At 43.6% G+C, this 19,069-nt stretch overlaps 1 protein-coding gene and 1 non-coding gene across 2 annotated transcripts; both read right to left on the bottom strand.

The window, feature by feature from the left end:
- Positions 1 to 906: 906 nt before the first annotated feature.
- Positions 907 to 18,020, bottom strand: RPS3A (ribosomal protein S3A). Its single transcript, XM_029605525.1, has 6 exons — positions 17,871 to 18,020; positions 14,198 to 14,301; positions 10,890 to 11,077; positions 4,198 to 4,406; positions 1,938 to 2,047; positions 907 to 1,084 (listed from the first exon to the last, which is right to left on the bottom strand). Exons 1-6 carry the CDS (start codon positions 17,930 to 17,932, stop codon positions 963 to 965), a joined length of 795 nt encoding a protein of 264 aa, XP_029461385.1. The 5' UTR covers positions 17,933 to 18,020; the 3' UTR covers positions 907 to 962.
- LOC115082783 lies at positions 1,264 to 1,335 on the bottom strand. The gene has a single exon (XR_003854272.1). It is a non-coding gene; the product is annotated as a small nucleolar RNA SNORD73 (small nucleolar RNA).
- Positions 18,021 to 19,069: the final 1,049 nt, after the last annotated feature.

Here is a 19,069-nt window from a genome sequence, read left to right as displayed (position 1 = left end):
AAGTTTAATTGCAGCTGGAACCCATATCTGACCTGGAGACAATCTTCTCTTGAATTCATCACTCCTTGAGAATCTATTTAGATCCCCATTTGTTTGGTTTTCTCAGGTATTCTTTTCTATTCTCCTTCATGTCCTTTCTGATATCGCTAAACCATTGTCTAAATTCAGTTCGAGTAGGCGCATTGGATAGCTGGGAGACCTGCTCGGTCTGGCATTCAGCTTCGGCTTCTGAGACGGCCACCATGTCGTCCTCCGGTTCCCTCTCAGGGCCTTCCACAATTTCACCCGCTTTAGAATACGCAAATCTGCGGAGATCAGACCCTTTTTTCTTTTGTAGCATTCTTTAGGCTGTTGGGGTGCACAGCGATAATTTTTCTGCTACTATCGTCAGGATGGATGGCGATTATAGCTTTATGAGGCTCATGGTGTGGAGGAGCTCACGTCTCAGGCTGCCATCTCTCCCGCTGACGTCACCGCTCTTCTCAGGTATTCTTACATTACTTTTGAGACTTTTGATGGTGTACACCATATCATGATGATGTTTTTTTTATGACACTTGTTTTTCAGCTTTGGACTTTGCAGCACAGGAAGGATGGGAGGGGTTCATTTACAAACTTTAAATGCTGTCCTTGTTTTATATTTGTTTGATATGTTAGGTGAGTTGTTGCACCTTTGTTCTTTTCTTGGACTTCAATAAAAATTACTAATAAAAAAAAAATACAATTAGTGCTTATCTGGGAAGGATGAAAGCTGAATTAAAAAAAAAAACCAAAACCTTGTATAAACCTGTTTAATATCAAATATCTCTTTCCCCATCCTATAGCACATGATCATCACAAAAAAATTAGCTCTCCATGTTTAAGCGGAACACACCACACAACCTACTAAAGTGACAAAGCCCCAGCATTTTAGATATATATTTTTTATTTTTTTTCCAGGCACTCTGGACAGGATTATACTCTTTATACAGATTCTTGTACTGGAGGCTCATAGCCATCAGCACGTTCCACTTTGGCGCCCGTCTCCTCTCCAGTGGGTTTTCCGGTGCCTCCACCTTCCCCGTGCAATTCCATCAGTTTTCCCACTGCAAAGAACCATGCGTTAGTATCAACAACATTAACCACAGAACCCTTAACCCCACCCCAGTAAGATACCTCTCTCAAAAAGGAACAAAAAGAGAACAACAAAGTGGTTTGTTTATACAAGACAAACTGCCCAGAGGAAAAGAAAATATTAAAAGCTTTTACAGCTTCATGGTGTGGGAATGTCAGAACGATCTCTAAGTAGTAATCACTGAGTCTCATTTGGGACCGAAACATTTTGTCATCATTCATTCCCATAATTCTTTTTTTTCGCCATGCTGCAAAGCAAATTAAAGCAACATAAACAAAAACGCTGCATCCTAGGCTGGTGAAATGTCTGCTGCCAGTTCAATGCAGCTGCCACAGAGACCCAATCAATCCCACCCTCCCCACTCCTACTGCCCCCGCAGCCTCTAGTTATGTCCTGTATTCTTTCACAGAGCACTGGGAGAACTTGCTGAAAACAAAAAAAAAATAAATAAAAATTAATCCTTCTCCAATGGCTCACAGTGCTGCTCATGACAGAGGCCTAACAGGTCTGGTTTTCATGGCAGCCAAAAATGTCAAATGTTTCATGCTCATTCATTAATCATATCTGGAAAACCAGAGCTGGCCGCGAGGCCTCATGAACAAGCTGGGTATGCACTGTGCTGTTCTTAGCATCTTATGCCTCAAAAACGCTGAACCTCTTAAGAGCAATGCACCTCATTACAAATGGAGATCTATATTAGTGCCATCATCCACTTTCAAACTGGCAACCTCAGGCCTCAGCTTCTTTTCTGCCATTGATTTTCCCATCCCACAGCGGGAAAACTAACATCAAAACTTCAGATTATAATGCAGACTCAAGCTTACATTCAAATTTGGGCTTCTTCAGCATTTTCACCTTGCGAACAAACACATCGTGGAGAGGATAAATAGACTGGCAGGCTTTCTCGATGTCTTTGCCAATGCTGTCCGGGATCCTGAAAAGCAAAACATACATATTAACTAAACAGAATGCTTGTTCTTTTTCTGTTTGTTTGTAATTAAAAACAATGAATTTTGGACAACCCGACAACTCTGCTGTAAGATACCAGAGCCAGCGCCAGCCACTCAAGCTGACAGGGACTACTTTCTAACTATCCCCCACCATGATTTTTTTTTCTATTGGACTCCCCTCTGCCCTCTCTTTCACTCAGGTCAATACAGTAAAGTGCGGCCTCGGTTACCCTGCTCCTAACCCGCTTTCTACCCACTTTTCGGCCGCGTTAGCCCTTCCTGCGATACACAATCCCCTTTAACCTACTCTTACCGCGTCCTTAAATCAACGGGTAACCCCTTCCGCCCGCGGCATGTATATTACATGTAAACGATCGAATTAGCTATTCCCTCCCATACAGTAACGCGCTCCCCGACTATCGCTTTTTTACCCTGCCGTTTTGCCGCGTGTTTAACCTGCTAACTTACCGCCTACCCTTACCCCTGCCTTAGAGGCAGGGGTAAGGGTAGGCGGCAAACTTTCCCCCAGCCCCCGCTCACCTGCCCCGGCCGCGTCCATGGGTGCTGGTCTCCGGGGCAGCCCCAGTCCTCTCCCCTCCTCCCGAAGCAACGAAAGCGGAAAAAAGCGAGAAAAAAAAAAGCGAAAAAAAAAAAGTAGCAAGAGAGAAGGGAGAGGAGGGCAATCCTATGCTCGGGATTGCCAGTCCTCTCTCCCCTCCTCCCGAAGCAAGGCGCGAAAAGCAGCCTTGCTTCGGGAGGAGGGGAGAGGGGACTGGCAGTGTAAATCAACAAGCGACTTACTTTTTTTGCAGCCCCCCTCCGGAGACGGACATTGGCGACGAGGGACCGCGGCTCCCCTGCCTCCAGCTGCCCGCAAAGATAGACGCATCGCACGGGCGAAAGCGGCCCCTGTGCGTGCAATTGGGCCGCTCAAGATGTGACGTCACGACGTTTGGCGTCACGGCATGTGACATCACGTCTTGAGCGGCCAATTACACGCACAGGGGCCACTTTCGCCCGTGCGATGCGTCTATCTTTGCGGGCAGCTGGAGGCAGGGGAGCCGCGGTCCCTCGTCGCCAATGTCGGTCTCCGGAGGGAGGCTGCAAAAAAGTAAGTCGCTTGTTGATTTACACTGCCAGTCCCCTCTCCCCTCCTCCCGAAGCAAGGCTGCTTTTCGCGCCTTGCTTCGGGAAGAGGGGAGAGAGGACTGGCAATCCCGAGCGTAGGATTGCCCGTCCTCTCTCTCTTGCTAATTTTTTTTTTTTGCTTTTTCGATTATTTTTTTTTTTTTTCGTTTTTTCCACTTTCGTTGCTTGCTTCGGGAGGAGAGGAGGGAGGGCTGACAATCCCGAGCGTAGGAGAACCGTCCACTTCCTGATACCTGTCATTTCAAATGTCATTTGAAATGACATATACCCGCATGTCCGTGAAGCGTTAGGCCAGCGCACCCAGGATACTGTATAGCGCTCTATACAGAAAAATGGGTTGCGCGGGGCCTAACGCTTCACGGACACTTCTTAGACGCAGCTTGCATTTGCAAGCTATTTACATATAGTATCGAGCGGTAGGTGAGCCGGACTGTGCGTGCGGCAACCGCAGGTGCACCCGGCACTAACGCAGCTCTCCCTACTGCATCGGCCTGACTGTAAGGATCTAGGTATTATTTCTGATTCTGCTCTTGGCATCTCTCACACACACACACCTCAATATTCCATTCTTCCCTGGATTACAAGTTATATAAATCAGGACTAACTTTACGTTTAATACTTGCCACTCTCCCCTCTCCTGCCACGACCACTCTCTATAAGGCTATTAGCTGGCCGCCCTGTCTCAGCCTTCCAAACTTGTCAAGTTCTCTGAACCTTGGCTGCCCGACTCCTTTACCAATTGTCCCTCTCTATGCTGGTTCCCAGTGAAATTCCTGCCACGCTCTCAAAATCCTTACACCTACTTGCAAATACATTCCCCAGTTCTGCTTCTTCCCAGCTGCTCTCTCTCGCTAGCTCCATTCTCTCATTTTTGTTACTACATTTCTCAGATAACCCATGCATGCCAATTTACCAAGCAGTTAGAAACTAAAAAAAAAAAACAAACCAAAAAAAACCCTATACTCAGTTAATGGAAGAAACTTACAACTTGTTGACCACTTCTTTCAAGTCATTTGTCTGCACTTCTCGGGTCATGATCTCCATCATTTTCTTGCGTATCTGGCGCACCTGCTGGTGCTGAGCATAGGAGGTCTTGCGGATCTGATTGTTGCGCTTCTTGGTAAATCCAACGCAGAAGAGACGCAGGAGATAACCATCGGTGGTCTTGACATCAACATGAGCTTCAATCATGGTCTACAGAATTTGCAAAAAAGAGAGACTACATGTTAAAGGGGTTATGGCATGAACCTGGAAGGCACTGTATGTATTTACATTTACTCTTGCATCTCTCTGTAGACCCAATCCAACACATTAACCTCCTCCCCCAAAAAAAACAAACCCATGTATATAAATATACCATAGGTTATTTTATTTAGTGGACTATAAAGAGTTATATTCTGTTTATTGTACCTACTGGACAATTATCTGTAAAGTCATTAACAAATGATAAATACTGTATGGTAAAAGGCAGTGTAGCAAGACAAACTAAATATTTAAACCACATAGCACTACAAAGCTTACAATCCAATGAAATCCTAACTCAGAGAAAATGAAGCAATATTTTAGAAAGAAGTGGATGCCTGCAATCTTCTACCAGCAGATGTCACAGCATGCAAACATGCTCTGGAGAGAAACAGAGCAACAGCAGGTAAGGGCAAGGCAGGGAGACAACCTGAAATCAAGGAGGCTATGCAGTAACATAGCAGTTAGGGAAAACTGGTGCTTGTTTACAAAAACTATTGTTAAATCCTTGTTTCTTATTCTGTGCTCAGAAGCAACACAAAGCAAAATGAGAAGCAAACTTCTATGTGCTATTGGTTTCATGCTCCACGCCAAGTCCTCTTCAATTGCCAGATTTCATAAAAACTCAGAATGGAGAGGGGCAAAACATTAACTCTGGGAGCCTGAACTCTGTGCGTCGACACAAAACTCATCCTCATAAAAATAATACAGGTTAACTACCAGAAACCTGAGAGAGAAAATATAAAAGTTATTCTATCAACAGATTTTTGCGCTATTCCTCTCAAGAGCTGGAACAACCTTTAAACTTATAATAAATTTCTAGCTAAAAGGTTGTTCCACACCACCTTAACTTATACTTCATCACATACAGTACAAGTGCAATGAGCTTAAGGATACTAGAAGTTGATCCCCACTTAGAGAGCATATCATTTTCATCTCACTACCTCAGGAAGCTGTCCAGATGGAGCAGCGTCACCACTGATCTGCATCCGAGTCAGACACACAAACACAGAGCTGACAGCAGAAAAGGACCAATGGTCCATCCAGTCTGCCCGGCAAGCTTTCCATGGCAGTACGATAGCAAATGCAGGTTACCCCCATGTACCAGCCAGTGCTGCCTGATGTGCTTTGCTTAAGGGCTTGGCCGTAGAAGCAGTCCTGTGCTTTTTCCCTTATGTCTGCGCATCAATATCCCAGACCATGTCAGGACCTTCGGTTGTCGTCTGTATCCAATTCCTCTTCTACCCCTGCCATCTAAGTAAGGAGCAATGTTGCAGTTGCATTAAAAGCATCAAAACATATTGCTCAAGGGTAGTAATCTCCATGCTTTCTGCTAAGGGTAGTAACCTCCATACCAGCAAGTTACCCCCCCTGCACACTTATTTCAGTCCTCTAGCCTTTAGAGATCCACAGTGTTTATCCCATGCTCCTTTGAATTCTTTGACTGTTTATGTCTTCACCACCTCCTCCAGAAGGGCATTCCAGGCCTCCACCACCCTCTCCATGAAGAAATATTATTTTCTGACATTGGACATTCTTCCCTGGAGTTTCATTTTGTGACCTCTAGTTCTATTGATTTCTTTCCAACAGAAAAGGTTCTAAGTCTATACATCACTGAAAACTTAAGTATCTGAAGGTCTGCATCATATCTCCCCCACAACTCCTCTCTTCCAGGGAATGCATATTCAGATCCTTCAGTCTCTCCTAATAGACCTCCCAATACAGACCCCACACCATTTTCATCACCTTTCTCTGGACCACTTCCATCCTATCTCTATTCATTCTGAGATCTAGGCTCCAGAATTGAACACAATACTCCAGGTGAGGCCTCACCAAGGACATGTACAAGTGCATCACCACCTCCATTTTCTTGCTGGTTATTCCTCTCTCTATGCAGCCCAGCATTCTTCTGGCTTTAGCTATCGCCTTATCACATTGCTTCGCCATCTTCAAATCCCCAGACATTAACAACCCAAGATCTCTTTTGGTCTGCGCACATCAATCTTTCACCCCACTTCACATACAGCTCTTTTGAATTTCCGCATCCCAGAAGTATCTCTCTACACTTCTTGGTATTGAAACCCAGCTGCCAAATCTTCAACTACTCTTCAAGCTTTCTTAAAATCACTTTTCACAAGCCGTTAAGCCCGTTGGGGCTACATTAAATTTTTTTTCAGTCCATTTTCGAACACAGCACCTTTCTATACTTTTTCTCCCTCCCTCCCCCTTCCCCTCGCTCATTCACCTCTGTCACTCATCCTCCTCCCCCCTCGGTCAGTCATTCACCCCTTCCCTCCCCTCAGTCTTACTCAACCTCTGTCTCCCATTGCCTCCCTCCCCTCAGTCACTCCCCACCCTCTCTCAATCTCATCCCTCACTCTCATCCCCTCCAATCCCATCTCAGCTCATCCACAACCCCTTCCCTCTCCTTCAGCCCTCCTCCGCTCCCTTTTTTTCTCTTCTCCACAACTTCTTACCCTTCCTACTTACTCACTCATATCCCTCTGTCTCCCACTGCCTCCCTCCCCTCACCTCCCCCAGTCACTCCCCACCCTCTCTCAATCCCATCCCTCTCATCCCCTCCAATCCCCTCTCAGCTCATCCACAAACCCTTCCCCTCTCTCAGCCCTCCTCCACTCCCTCTTTTTTCTCTTCTCCACTTCTTACCCTTCCCACTTACTTACATCCCTCTGTCCCCCTCCCCTCAGTCACTTCCCTCAGTCATTCCCCTTTCCCCTCAGTCACTCCCCTCCTCCCCCTTCAGTGACTCTCGGATGGCGCAGACGGAAGATCTCCGGGGGTCCCTCCCTCGCGCGCTCCTCGCCGCCGCCACCGCTCCTCTCAGCACCATGTTTTTTAGCAGGTCACGCTCCGCTCTGACTGAAGTGCTCGCCCGCGCATGAGCGGTAGAGCTGCTCTCTACTGCGCATTTGCGGGCCGGTCAGAGCCCATTCTCTCTACTCCACCAGGTATATCCACTCTGTTGCAGATTTTAGTATCATCCACAAATAGGACAGTTCACCTTCTAATCCCTTCTGCAACATCACAACACCGTTCTCTCTTCAGAGTAGGTTCCACTTACCGTTACACACTGTCTCCGATCAGTCAACCAGTTTGTAACCCACGTCACCTTGGCACTCATTTTATTCACAAGCCTCCTATGCAGAACTGTATCAAAAGCTTTGCTGAAATCCAAGTAGATCACATAGTTCGCTCTTCCTCGATCCAATTCTCTAGTCACCCAATAAAAAAAAAAATATATATATCAGATTTGTCTGACAGGACCTTCCCCTGGTGACTCCAGGCTGCCTTTGGGTCTAGAAACCCACCAGAATGTAGATAGTTCTCTATCCTTTCCTTCAGCAGTATCTCCATTCATTTTCCCACCACCAATGTGAAGCTAACCGGCCTGAGGTTTCCAGCCTCCCCTCTGCTCCCACTCTTGTGAAGTGGGCCCACCACCGCTCTTCTCCAATCCCACGGCACCATTCCCATGGATCTATTGAAAAGGTCCTTCAGTGGACCCGCCAGCACATCTCTGAGCTCCCTCAGTATCCTGGGGTGTATCTCATCCAGCCCGATGGCCTTGTCCACTTTGTTTGCCAAGCTCTTCCCATATATTCTGTTCCGTAAATGGAGTTTTGTCTACTCCCATCTCCAATCACCAGCATCGGTCCTTCTCCAGAGTCTGAAGTATTTGCTTAATATTTCTTCTTCTCTCTCCACACATTGTTCATCACCTTTCAATTTCACTATAATTACTTCAGACATTCCTTGTTTCTCCGATAATCCTGAAAAATATTTTGTCACGTCGCTTTACCTCTTTGGCAATCTTATCTTCAGCTTGACCTTTTCCTTTCCTGATTTCTCGTCTTCTCTTCAGTATTCCTCTTTTTGGGATCCTTTATAGTTCTTGAACACAGTTCTTTTTGCCTTTATTTTTTCAGCCATTTCCTTTGAGAACCAGATTGGTTTCTTTTTCCTCTTACTTTTGTTTACTTTTCTAACATATAGATTTGTTGCCTGTGTGATAGTTCTTTTCAATTTGGCCCACTGTTCCACCTCACCCATTTTCTCTAGGAACATTCCCATTCTGACAAAATCCGTATTTGTGAAATTCTTAACTCAAGTCTGTGTGTGCCTTCTCTGTATCCTGTTTGTGCTACCAAACCATGCTATTTGAGGGTCACTGGTGCTCAGTTGGGAACCTACTTGGACATTTGCGACATTATCCCAATATGTGTATCACACCCTCCCTTGCGGGTTCCATTACCATCTGAACAGAGCCCCATGAAAAGCATGCACTCTCTCTCTACTTCTTGTAGATTCCGCAGAAGGGATATCCAATCCACATACGGCAGATTAAAATCTCTAACTAGCAACACTTCTCACTTCTTTCCCACCTTTTGGATATCTTCGACCAGAACTCCATCTAGTTCTTCTGTTTAATTTGGAGGCCTGTAGACCACACAGATGTAAATGGAAGCACCATCTTTTTTTTTTCAGGATAGCCCATAATGCTTCTTCCCTACCCCATGTCCCTTGCATTTCAGTTGCTTGGATACTGTTTCTGACAAAGCACTATTCCTCCAGCTTTTCTTGTATTCTGACCTTCCTAAATAAAATATAGCCAGGGATGACTGTCCCAATCATGACACTCTGTAAACCTTGTCTCTGTAACAGTAACGATGTCCAAATCTGCTTCCATCATTAGAGCCTGCAAGTCTGGGATTTTATTGTCCAAACTAGAGGCATGTGCTCATAGCTTTCCAGCTTCTCTCCTTGGACATCTTTTCTGCCCTATTCAGCTGATTTTTGTTAACAAAAACCATGACAGCTTCTGCACAGAATAAAAATTAGATACTCTTACAGTAGTTCTAGCCTCAATTGTAAGTGTCTACACTCCGAGGAACATGATTATATGCTCTTAGACCAATATGAAAAACTGAAAATCAGAAGGAAGGGATCACCACAATACACATCTTGCCCAGAGACAGCCGACATAGTAAGAGTATGTGAAGCATCCCTCTTACTGCCATCTAGTTCAAACACCACACCAGTTTTATTTCTGGTTTCTAAGAGCCAAACAGTAGCAAAACTCCAAGGATGTGTTTCGGCGACTGTTCAAGCCTATCCCAAAGGGGAAAAAAATCAAGTATCGCCCCCCCTCTCCCCCCAAAGAGAGAGTGATCTCCCGACAAGAGTCCACACATGGTGCTCCAAGAATCACCAATCCTGGACAGCGAGCTCGATGATTTCTGAACCACAAATCCCTTGAGAGCGAGAAGGTCATTCCTGAAGCAGAGTTCTTACTTATAACCCATACTGCCCCACTGTTTCCCCCCCCCCCCCCCCCCCCCCCCACACACTGTATTTTCTCTCGAGAGCCAAAACATTAGGCTTTGACTTTTCTTTTGGATTTGTCCAAGGGCTCCATGTGCATTTAAAAATTGTTCAATTTTCCTGCTTCTTGTATTATTCCATTTGTGGATTTAGTATTGGCCTTTGCTTTATAATAAATTCTATAGCTCTTAAGAATCAAGAGGAAAATCTGCTAAAGAAGCCCTCTCTCTACATGACTGTCTATAGATTCAATTTTATAATTTATATATGTTATCAACAAGTTCACAATATATTTACCCCCTCTGACCATGCCATTAAACTTGCTTACAAATATGATCAATGTGTACATTTCTCATATAGATTTATATATATTTCTCCCTCAACAGTTATGTACTCTCTGCATACTATGTTATGTATGCAGAGTACATAACCTCATCACCTAATAGTAATCATTGTAATTTACTCCCCAGTTCCTTGATCCAAGTTTATTTTCCCTGTTCGATGTAATCGCATTTTTACATGCTTGTTAATGTTATAATGTAAACCGAAATGATATGTAACATTGCTACATGAATTTCGGTATATAAAAATGTTAAATAAAATAAATGTACCTTTCCCCTTACTATGCCATGTAATCAAATCGTTCCATGTATCTTCGATATCTTTGTTATACGTTAATTGTAAACTGATACGATGTGCAAATGGTTATCGGTATATAAAAACCTTTAAATAAATAAAAATAAACATCAAAATTTCATCTGCCTCCTGTCATGTTATGACAATTTATCTGTTTTGTAATACATACAGAAAGATGGCTGAATTTGCACAGGTTTGAAATATATGAGCAATAATGCCAGTCACCAAAGGTTAAGGACTCAAGCTGCAGATTTCTGCCAGTGCCTCATTCTTCTATATGCGTGTGTTCAATGAATACATGTATAAATTCCAAGTTTGTAATTAATAGCATAGTTTACATAAAGCAATGCACCGATTTCAATAAAAAAGGTAACCGGGGAAAAATATTTTATGCTATTTTCTCCCATCATGAAGCCATTGAGCTTAGAATTTCCTTTCCACTCCTGGAACACTGACCTGCCATTTCTTGACCATGGAGCACATCTTGTCGCGGGTGAGGTCCATGCCGTGAAAGTTGGTCAGACAGTTCTTGCCCTGTACATCCTCTGTAATCAGCTTGAATTTCCGGAAGGCAACTTCATCATTCTGCAGGTCAGCCAGACTCACCTCGAACACACGGCCCTTGAGACCATCTGAGGCAATCTCTGTCAAAAGCCATTAAAAAAAAAAACAACCAAAAAAACTTATCATTGCTTTAAATACCATTTATACTGCACAAATTAGTACAGACACCAGGCCTTCCCCCAGCTCCTTTTCCATCTGAGACAAAGCAACATTAGTCAGTAAAGAAAACTCCAACTATCCCATGACCAATGGAACTCAGTCTTGAGACCCAATACTATCCTCTACCCATCACTCCTACTTAAATTCTCCCCTCCCAATGGCACCAGGTCCCTGCCTCTCTCCTTATAATCACATTTTGTAACTTTTACTTACCCAGAAAGCAAATCGGAAGCCGATCAAGTTGGCTGTATAGCAGTAAAAGAAGAGAAGATCAGTATATGTAAAAAAAAAAGCCCTTTATTAAAATTTGCTCGACTCTGGCCGAGTTTCGCTCTATGGTCAAGAGCTGCCTCAGGGGCAATATGTATGGGCAGGACTTATTGCAGGGCTGAAGCCGCAATGTTAGTATGTCCACTTTAGTATAAAACTAAATGTCTGTTAGATGGTACATGTAGTAAGACATGTAGCATCAAATATGAAGACCACCACTTTCAATTTTTTCTCAAAGCACTGGTAGATTATGTAAGACATTTGGATAGATGTCATACAGTGTGATTCTGCAGCATTCCCACGGTGCGTGCAATTATCTGTTCAGCTGCAAATCAACTGTGACAGTGGTGGTCTTCATATTTGATGCTACATGTACCATCTAACAGACATTTAGTTTGTATACTAAAATGGACGTACTAACATTGCGGCTTCAGCCCTGCAGGCATGCAGTAAGTCCTGCCCATACATACTGCCCCTGAGGCAGCTCTCGACCATAGAGCGAAACTCTGCCAGAGTCGGGCAAATTTTAATAAAGGGCTTTTTTTTTACATATATCGATCTTCACTTCTTTTACTTACCCTACACCCAACTCCTTCATTCCCTTTCCTCTATGATCCTCAATTCCTATCCCCCATTCCTCCAACCACATCTTGACATAGCCTCTTTCACATTGCCCTATTTAGATTAAATAGATTGTAAGCTTTCATTAATATAACAAAATCTAACTGAATTGTGATCCACCTGAGACCATCCTGGTACAGGCACAATAGGAAACGTGTACAAATAAATATCAACAGCCACCCCCAGAGTCTATGATCTCCAGAGAGGTTAGCGTGACCTGCTCAAGGCTGCTCAGCGAATAATGTGTGAGAATTAACCTGGCTTTTATCATTTCACAGTTCCATGATCTAACCAACACACCACATCCCCAACCAACCACAGAAGACATAAGGATTGACCTTGGGTTGACAGTTGCTTGCTTGATATGCAGAATACCCTGAAGTCTAAAATATCCTTGTATTTTTTTTTAAGTTGTTGAATTAGCATGATTTCTTTAGATTTATTATTTTATTTTTTTTAACTTTGTGGTTCTCTGTGCATCATTCATTCCTTTCCAGGAATGGTGCTGAAGCCAGTTGTATGGTTCATAACACTTATGAGGCCAATGAACAAACTGTAATTAGCTTGTTTGCTGCATGTCTTACCAATCACAGCTGGTGCCAAGTCTTCCATTTTTCCCATCTGGTCAATGTAAACCAAGTAGGAAAACAAAAAGGATAGTTGCCTGGATCTTTTTCAAATCTTTATTGGAGTAGAGACGTGTTTAAAATATACTGCCCGACTCTGGCCGAGTTTCGCAGCTTACACAGCTGCTGCCTCAGGGGCTTGAACACTCTTTGGACTCAAGTTGTTGGGGTAAATTGAACTCATAACCCACTATTGTTTGTGGGTAATCCGTGACATCTCATTGTGCCTTGATAAGTGCCATCGGATGTTTGATCTCTACTCTGGTTTTGTTTTTGCAGAGTAGAGATCAAACATCCGATGGCACATATCAAGGCACAATGAGATGATCCAAATTTTCCAGCTTAAATCAGGTCTGAAAGAATTAAGATTTATTATTGTCACGGATTACCCACAAACAATAGTGGATTATGAGGTCAATTTACCCCAACAACTTGAGTCCAAAGAGTGTTCAAGCCCCTGAGGCAGCAGCTGCGAAAGCTGCGAAACTCGGCCACAGTCGGGCAGTATATTTTTAACACGTCTGTACTCCAATAAAGATTTGAATAAGATCCAGGCAACTATCCTTTTTGTTTTCCTAACGGCTTTTCTAGATTGCCTACCTTTTTGTTTTTTTGGGTCCACTGTAAACCAAGTGACATTATTTTGCCAGACTAATTCGGGAGTACAGCAACAAATGCGGACTTTAAGACAGGAACACATTATAGAAGAATGGAAAATACAATAGTATATGGAATGGAAGTTCCAGCAGATCTTACCTTTATAATTCAAACTGCAACATACACACACATTTATTTGTTTAACGGTTTTATATTCCGACATTCATTAAGAATATCACGTCGGTTTACATTAAACATAAACTGAGCTTAAAAATGCTTTACAGAGAACTTGATAATATGTACAACCTAGAACTGAAGATAGAAAAGGGCCTGAGGGGGGCGAACGGGTGTTAACTTGCATGCAAAGGTAGAAGGAATACAAACTATACACAGACTATAAATGAGAGAGGTAGAGGGGAGCAGTCTATATACAGAGAGAAGAGTGGACAGAGGAGTTCAACTTAAATACATACTATATACAGACTATATATATGGAATTAACAGGATAAACTAATTAGACTCTGCAGGTTAAATATAGAGTCAACAGGAGTTTAGATTAATTACATACTATATACAGACTCTATATAGAGATTTTACAAAGTAAATGATGATCAGACTCTGCTTAGACCTATGCAGATTAAGTACAGCGTCAAAAGGAAATGGAGTCCACTTTGTGTGTGATGACAGTAGGGTTCAAAAGATTGCTGGGCACCAGGCCTTTCAAGGAGGAGGGAGCAATTAACCGGAGTGGCAGGAGAGCTGGGATAGGGAAAAGGCTCGTGTATGCCTATATATATTATATATATATATATATATATATATATATATATATATATATATATATATATAACTATGATAAACTTACAGGAACATACACATGCTTGCTTCATAAACCCACATATTCAGTGAAAGCTTCTTAGTACTCACTTGTTCCTTGAGTTCTGGTGACAAGTGTCTTTCCAAGATTTCTGATGTTAAACATTGCTGGTGCCTTGACATCATACCAGTCCTTTTTGGAGAAGGGGTCAACCCTGTGTTTACAAAGTAAAAAAGCAATCAGCTCACATTCTTTTCCTCTCCAAGTTCTTATTCTCCAGACAAAAAATGGGCAGTATTACTCTGAGGGCAAGCTTTTTCTGCAACTAATTTGCCATGCTACATAAAGCCTATGAAAAGATATTCTTGTACTCAAGTAGGAGTCTCAAAATGTCATTTAGAACCAAAAAATTGCCATTGTTTACCCTCACAACAATTTTATTTTGAGGTCTTGAAAAGAACTATTGTGGTTTACTTCTATTACAAGACACCTTTGGAAACAAAAAAATGTTCCTCTAAATTAGGGAGCAACTATAAAAACCAAGACCTTGCCTTTTATCGATCAAATACTACTAACAGAATAAAACAAAATAAATTCTGCACTTTAGCATCATGGGAAATGCTTAAAAAAAAAACCAAAAAACAAACAATATATTCAAACAGGTCGATACTGTAACGTGCGGTTGACGATTTCCCGTCTGTAACGTGCTGGGAGCGCACAATTCAGATGCGTAAGGCGATCCAGCGATACAGTCTCCAGTTTCACGCGTCCTTAGCGCTTCTTAAAACAGACGCATAACCCTTTCCGCACGCATGTATATGATATGTAAATGAACGAATTAGCTGTATAATGAAGGAATTAGCTATTCCCCTCAAGGCAGTCACATGACGTGACGTCACGCCTTGAGCGCCAAAATCGCACGGGCATTCATTCACTGCCGGCGGGGGCCGTGCATTCATCCAGGCAGAGGGAGCCGGAGGCCGCTTTCGCCGCCGGCTCCCTCTGCCTGGATGAATGCACGCCCACCCGGCCGCCTTGAGCGCCGAAATCGGGAGGAGAGGAGAAGGGACTACCGTCGCAGGCCCGAGCCTTGCTACTTTTTCGGTTTTGTTTTTTTTTTGCTGCAGGAGGAGGGGACAGGACTGGGGCTGCACCGGAGACCGGACGGGGCCAGGGCAGGTGAGCGGGGGCTGGGGGAAAGTTTGCCGAGCATCGGGGAACATAACTGTCCACTTTCTGGTACCTGTCATTTCAAATGTCATTTGAAATGACAGATACCAGCGCGGCCGTGAAGCGTTAGGCCCGCGAACCCAGGATACTGTATAGGCGCTCTATACAGTAAAATGGGTTGCGCGGGCCTAACGCTTGCCTAAGGCTTCGCAGCCGCGGCATGCATTTGCATGCAATTTGAAGAGAGTATCGAGCGGTAGGTGAAGAGAACTGTGCGTGTAGGGAACGAGGGTGCGCCTGACACTGCCGCACTGTTTCTACAGCGGCCTTAAGAGTATCAATCTGAAAGTAAGGTGCTATGGCAGAGGTAGCCAACACTGGTCCTTGAGAGCCATGAACAGGTTTGGTTTTCAGGATATCTGCAATTAATTTGCATGAGATATATTTGCATACAGTGGAGGCCGTGCATGCAACATGCAAATCTCTCTCATGCATATTCATAGTGGATATCCAGAAAACCAAGCCTGTTTGTGGTGCTCTAAGACCAGAGTTGGCTACCTCTGTCCAATGCTATTTTGGTTATGTGAGGAAAAATGCTTTCAAATTAAAGATTCAAAACTAAATTTCATGGCTATTGTTTTAGATTGTTCATGTTAATCAAGGCAATGTCCACTTGATCCTTTGGGCTTCCAACTCATTTGAAACTGGTCTCTATCGAACTACAGCACCACAGTCTTAACATTCACAATTATCTGGTGTGGAGAGGTGGTGCTTCTCTTCTTTTTTAGAAATCTCCCATCCACCAATTCAGCAATGCTATTACAATCACAGACCTCAGCCAAGATCACAGGGAGAACAGCTCCCTGTGGAACCCAGCTAACGTCAAAATAAAGTCTAATCATTAAGGGTCGCCATTAAGTAACTGTTAGTGTATTTACAGGCCGATACAGTACAGTGCGCTCCGGTGCGGTATTTGGGCGTGCATTTTCAACACGCTAGCTTTACCCCTTATTCAGTGAGGGGTAATAGCGTGTCGAAAATGCCCCCCCCCCCCCCCCCCGAGACTAATAGCGCCGCAACATGCAAATGCATGTTGATGGCCTTATTAGTCATTCCCACGCGATACAGTAAGTAAAATATGCAGCCAAGCCGCACATTTTACTTTAAGAAATTAGCGCCTACCCAAAGGTAGCCATTAATTTCTGCTGGCGCCGGGGAAGTGCACAGAACAGCAGTAAAAACTGCTTTTCTGTGCACCCTCCGACTTAATATCATGGCTATATTAAGACGGAGGTCCCAAAAGTTTAAAAAAGTTAAAAATAAAAATGTAAAATGGGCCTGCGGCTCGCGGGTTGAAAACCGGACGCTCAATTTTGCTGGCGTCCGGTTTCGAACCCGTGGCTGTCAGCGGGTTTGAGAACCGATGCCAGCAAAATTGAGCGTTGGCTGTCAAACTCGCTGACAGCCGCCGCTCCTGTCCAAAAAGAGGCACTAGGGACGCGCTAGTGTCCCTAGCGCCTCTTTTTACCCCTGGCCCTAATTTAAATAAATTAACTTACTGAATCACGCGCACAGGAGAGTGGCCTGTGCTCACCTGCTCTTCCACGATTTTTACTGTATCGGCCCATTAGTTTGTTATACTGCCTCTATCTTTAAGGCTGTTTGCATTCAAATTTAACAAACATGATAAATAAGCATTAGCATACTAAAAAGCACTCAAATAAAAAATATAAAACAAACTCAAAATCACATCACTATTCTATTAACAATATACAAGCATAAATATATTAAAAAGCAGCCAGAGCTCACATCCTACAATTCATAAATATTATGGCACGCCCACCAGCCAAGAAGCAGAATCGTTGATGTCTGCAATTACAGTAAATTCCATGGCTGGTCTAGCGACAAAGCACCTTATTTACTCACTGTCTGAACTGTTGTGGTACCGTAAATACTATAAACGCCCCAAAACGAGTACCGTAATGAAGGCTTTCCATTTACTCTTTTGCTGCCACGTTACTCTGCAGTCACGCACTGCAGATTATGAATCAGAATATACTGTATACATCTCAGCAACACATTAGGAAACAAGTGACAGCAAGGCCCAGAAAGTCTGTCCATCTAGACTAGAGCCCATTTACTAAAGTGTTCTCCCATTTTGTGACAATGGGAAAAAATATCTTTGCTACAGGAGTGTTTTACATTTAACCTAAATCCATAAAAAAAATGCTTTTTTAAGTTTACACCAGACTTTAAATGAAGCGGCGTGGCATCAAAGGGCCAGGTGGCGTTTGCCAGATCCCGAGCTCAGGCAGCCTCGTGCGAAACTCAAAGAGAGCCTCAGGAGGACAAAGTATAAAAAAAAATAAAGCTGTAGGGCGCTGTGAGCTAGCGGCCGAACCCCACCCAGCACGAGCTGAGTTTGAGCAAGTCCGCCGTGGACCGCGAGCCCAGGAGCGCGTAAGCGCAGGCCGCCATGGCCGGAAGCGGCACCGGCTCCAGCCCAATCCGTCCCGCATCTCAGCCATCCCGCCCGCTCCGCCATGGCTCGCCTCGCCCCAGGCGCCCCGCACTCCCCTGCTGCACGCCGCCGACGGCAGGAACGAGACTTACACCTTCTTCTTGGCACCTTTCTTGCCTCCTTTGGTCAGCCTCTTATTCTTACCGACTGCCATCTTGGCGCTCAGAGGGTAAAAGAGAAAGAAAGAGCAAAGCTCGCGAGACTTCACGAGACTGGACTGCAGGAGCCGGCGTAGAGCTCGCGAGAGATGGTCGGTTTTGCTCTAGGCTTAGAAAAAGCTAGCGCCCTCTGGCGTGTGGAGGGAGGGAAGCTCCTGCAAACTTCCAGCTAGTTTGTGCCTGTAGCATATTTTGCATTATGAAATACACACAAAAGTTGTTTTATTTCAGTATTTTCAATTATTAAATATTATTTTCATTTGAATTTTTTTTTTGCAAGCTTTGTTATGGATACCTAGATGAGGTCCAGGAGGTAGTGATGGGGGGAGAGATAGAGATAGCGAGAAGTGTGCGTGCTGATAGGTGGAACTTGTTTATATTTTATAGTTCTTATGCTACCTGGCAGTAAAGATGTTCACAACATACATATCTTCTTGTTCTTCTCAGCTAGCTCTCAATTAGGAGAGGGGTCAGTGAAAAACAAAAACAGCTTTCAACAACAATAAATTTCTTCAAGATTTTATATTGAGGAAAAGAAAAAAAACCAAAGTACATAGCAACGATGACATTGACTCAGTTACAGTTTCAATAAAATGTTTTACTGAAACAGCAAAATGAAATGGGCTTGAATCTTTGCACATAGATGTGTATATGTACCAAATTAGCAATGATATGATGTACATAAAACAATAAAATAATATATATTTCAGGCAACTCTGATAAAATGTTTGAGCAGAAAATAAAGTCAAAGAATTGCTCAGCTTTGTGTGTCCATAAGCAACATTTATCGGTCAGTTCAGTGCAATGCACACAACTTTGCCAGTGATAGCTCCTACTGTGAATCCTTAGTGAAGACCCTTCAGACTCTCGGGCTTCAGTCAGATGATGGTTACTGTTTTTGTTGGCATGTTTTTCCTTCCATATTTCTAGAGTCGCTGCTGTAGTGCTTGCAACAAAAATAAACATTTAGGGTCCCTTCTCAAACTATATCAGCTTGAGAGATTCACTGCAGCACCTCCGGCCTCTGAGCTACACCTCACTAGTCATCAGAAGAATACTGCAAATTTCAGTAATTTGTTAAAGGGGCTTCAGAATTTTTATTAACCTCTAAGTGCAGGGAAATCCTAATAAAA

This window comes from Rhinatrema bivittatum, chromosome 1 (assembly GCF_901001135.1).
Source record: "Rhinatrema bivittatum chromosome 1, aRhiBiv1.1, whole genome shotgun sequence".
NCBI lineage: Eukaryota > Metazoa > Chordata > Amphibia > Gymnophiona > Rhinatrematidae > Rhinatrema > Rhinatrema bivittatum.
This window is presented reverse-complemented; position numbering and strand designations above follow the sequence as displayed.

Bases quoted from the DNA above. Each gene is read 5' to 3' on its own strand.
- RPS3A (XM_029605525.1), bottom strand. From the start codon at position 17,932: ATGGCAGTCGGTAAGAATAAGAGGCTGACCAAAGGAGGCAAGAAAGGT. The intron at 2,048-4,197 runs GTAAGTTTCTTC...TTTGCTTTTCAG, and splicing joins AAAGAAGTGGTCAACAAGTT to GATCCCGGACAGCATTGGCA. The intron at 1,085-1,937 runs GTAAGCTTGAGT...GGTTCTTTGCAG, and splicing joins GAAGAAGCCCAAATTTGAAT to TGGGAAAACTGATGGAATTG.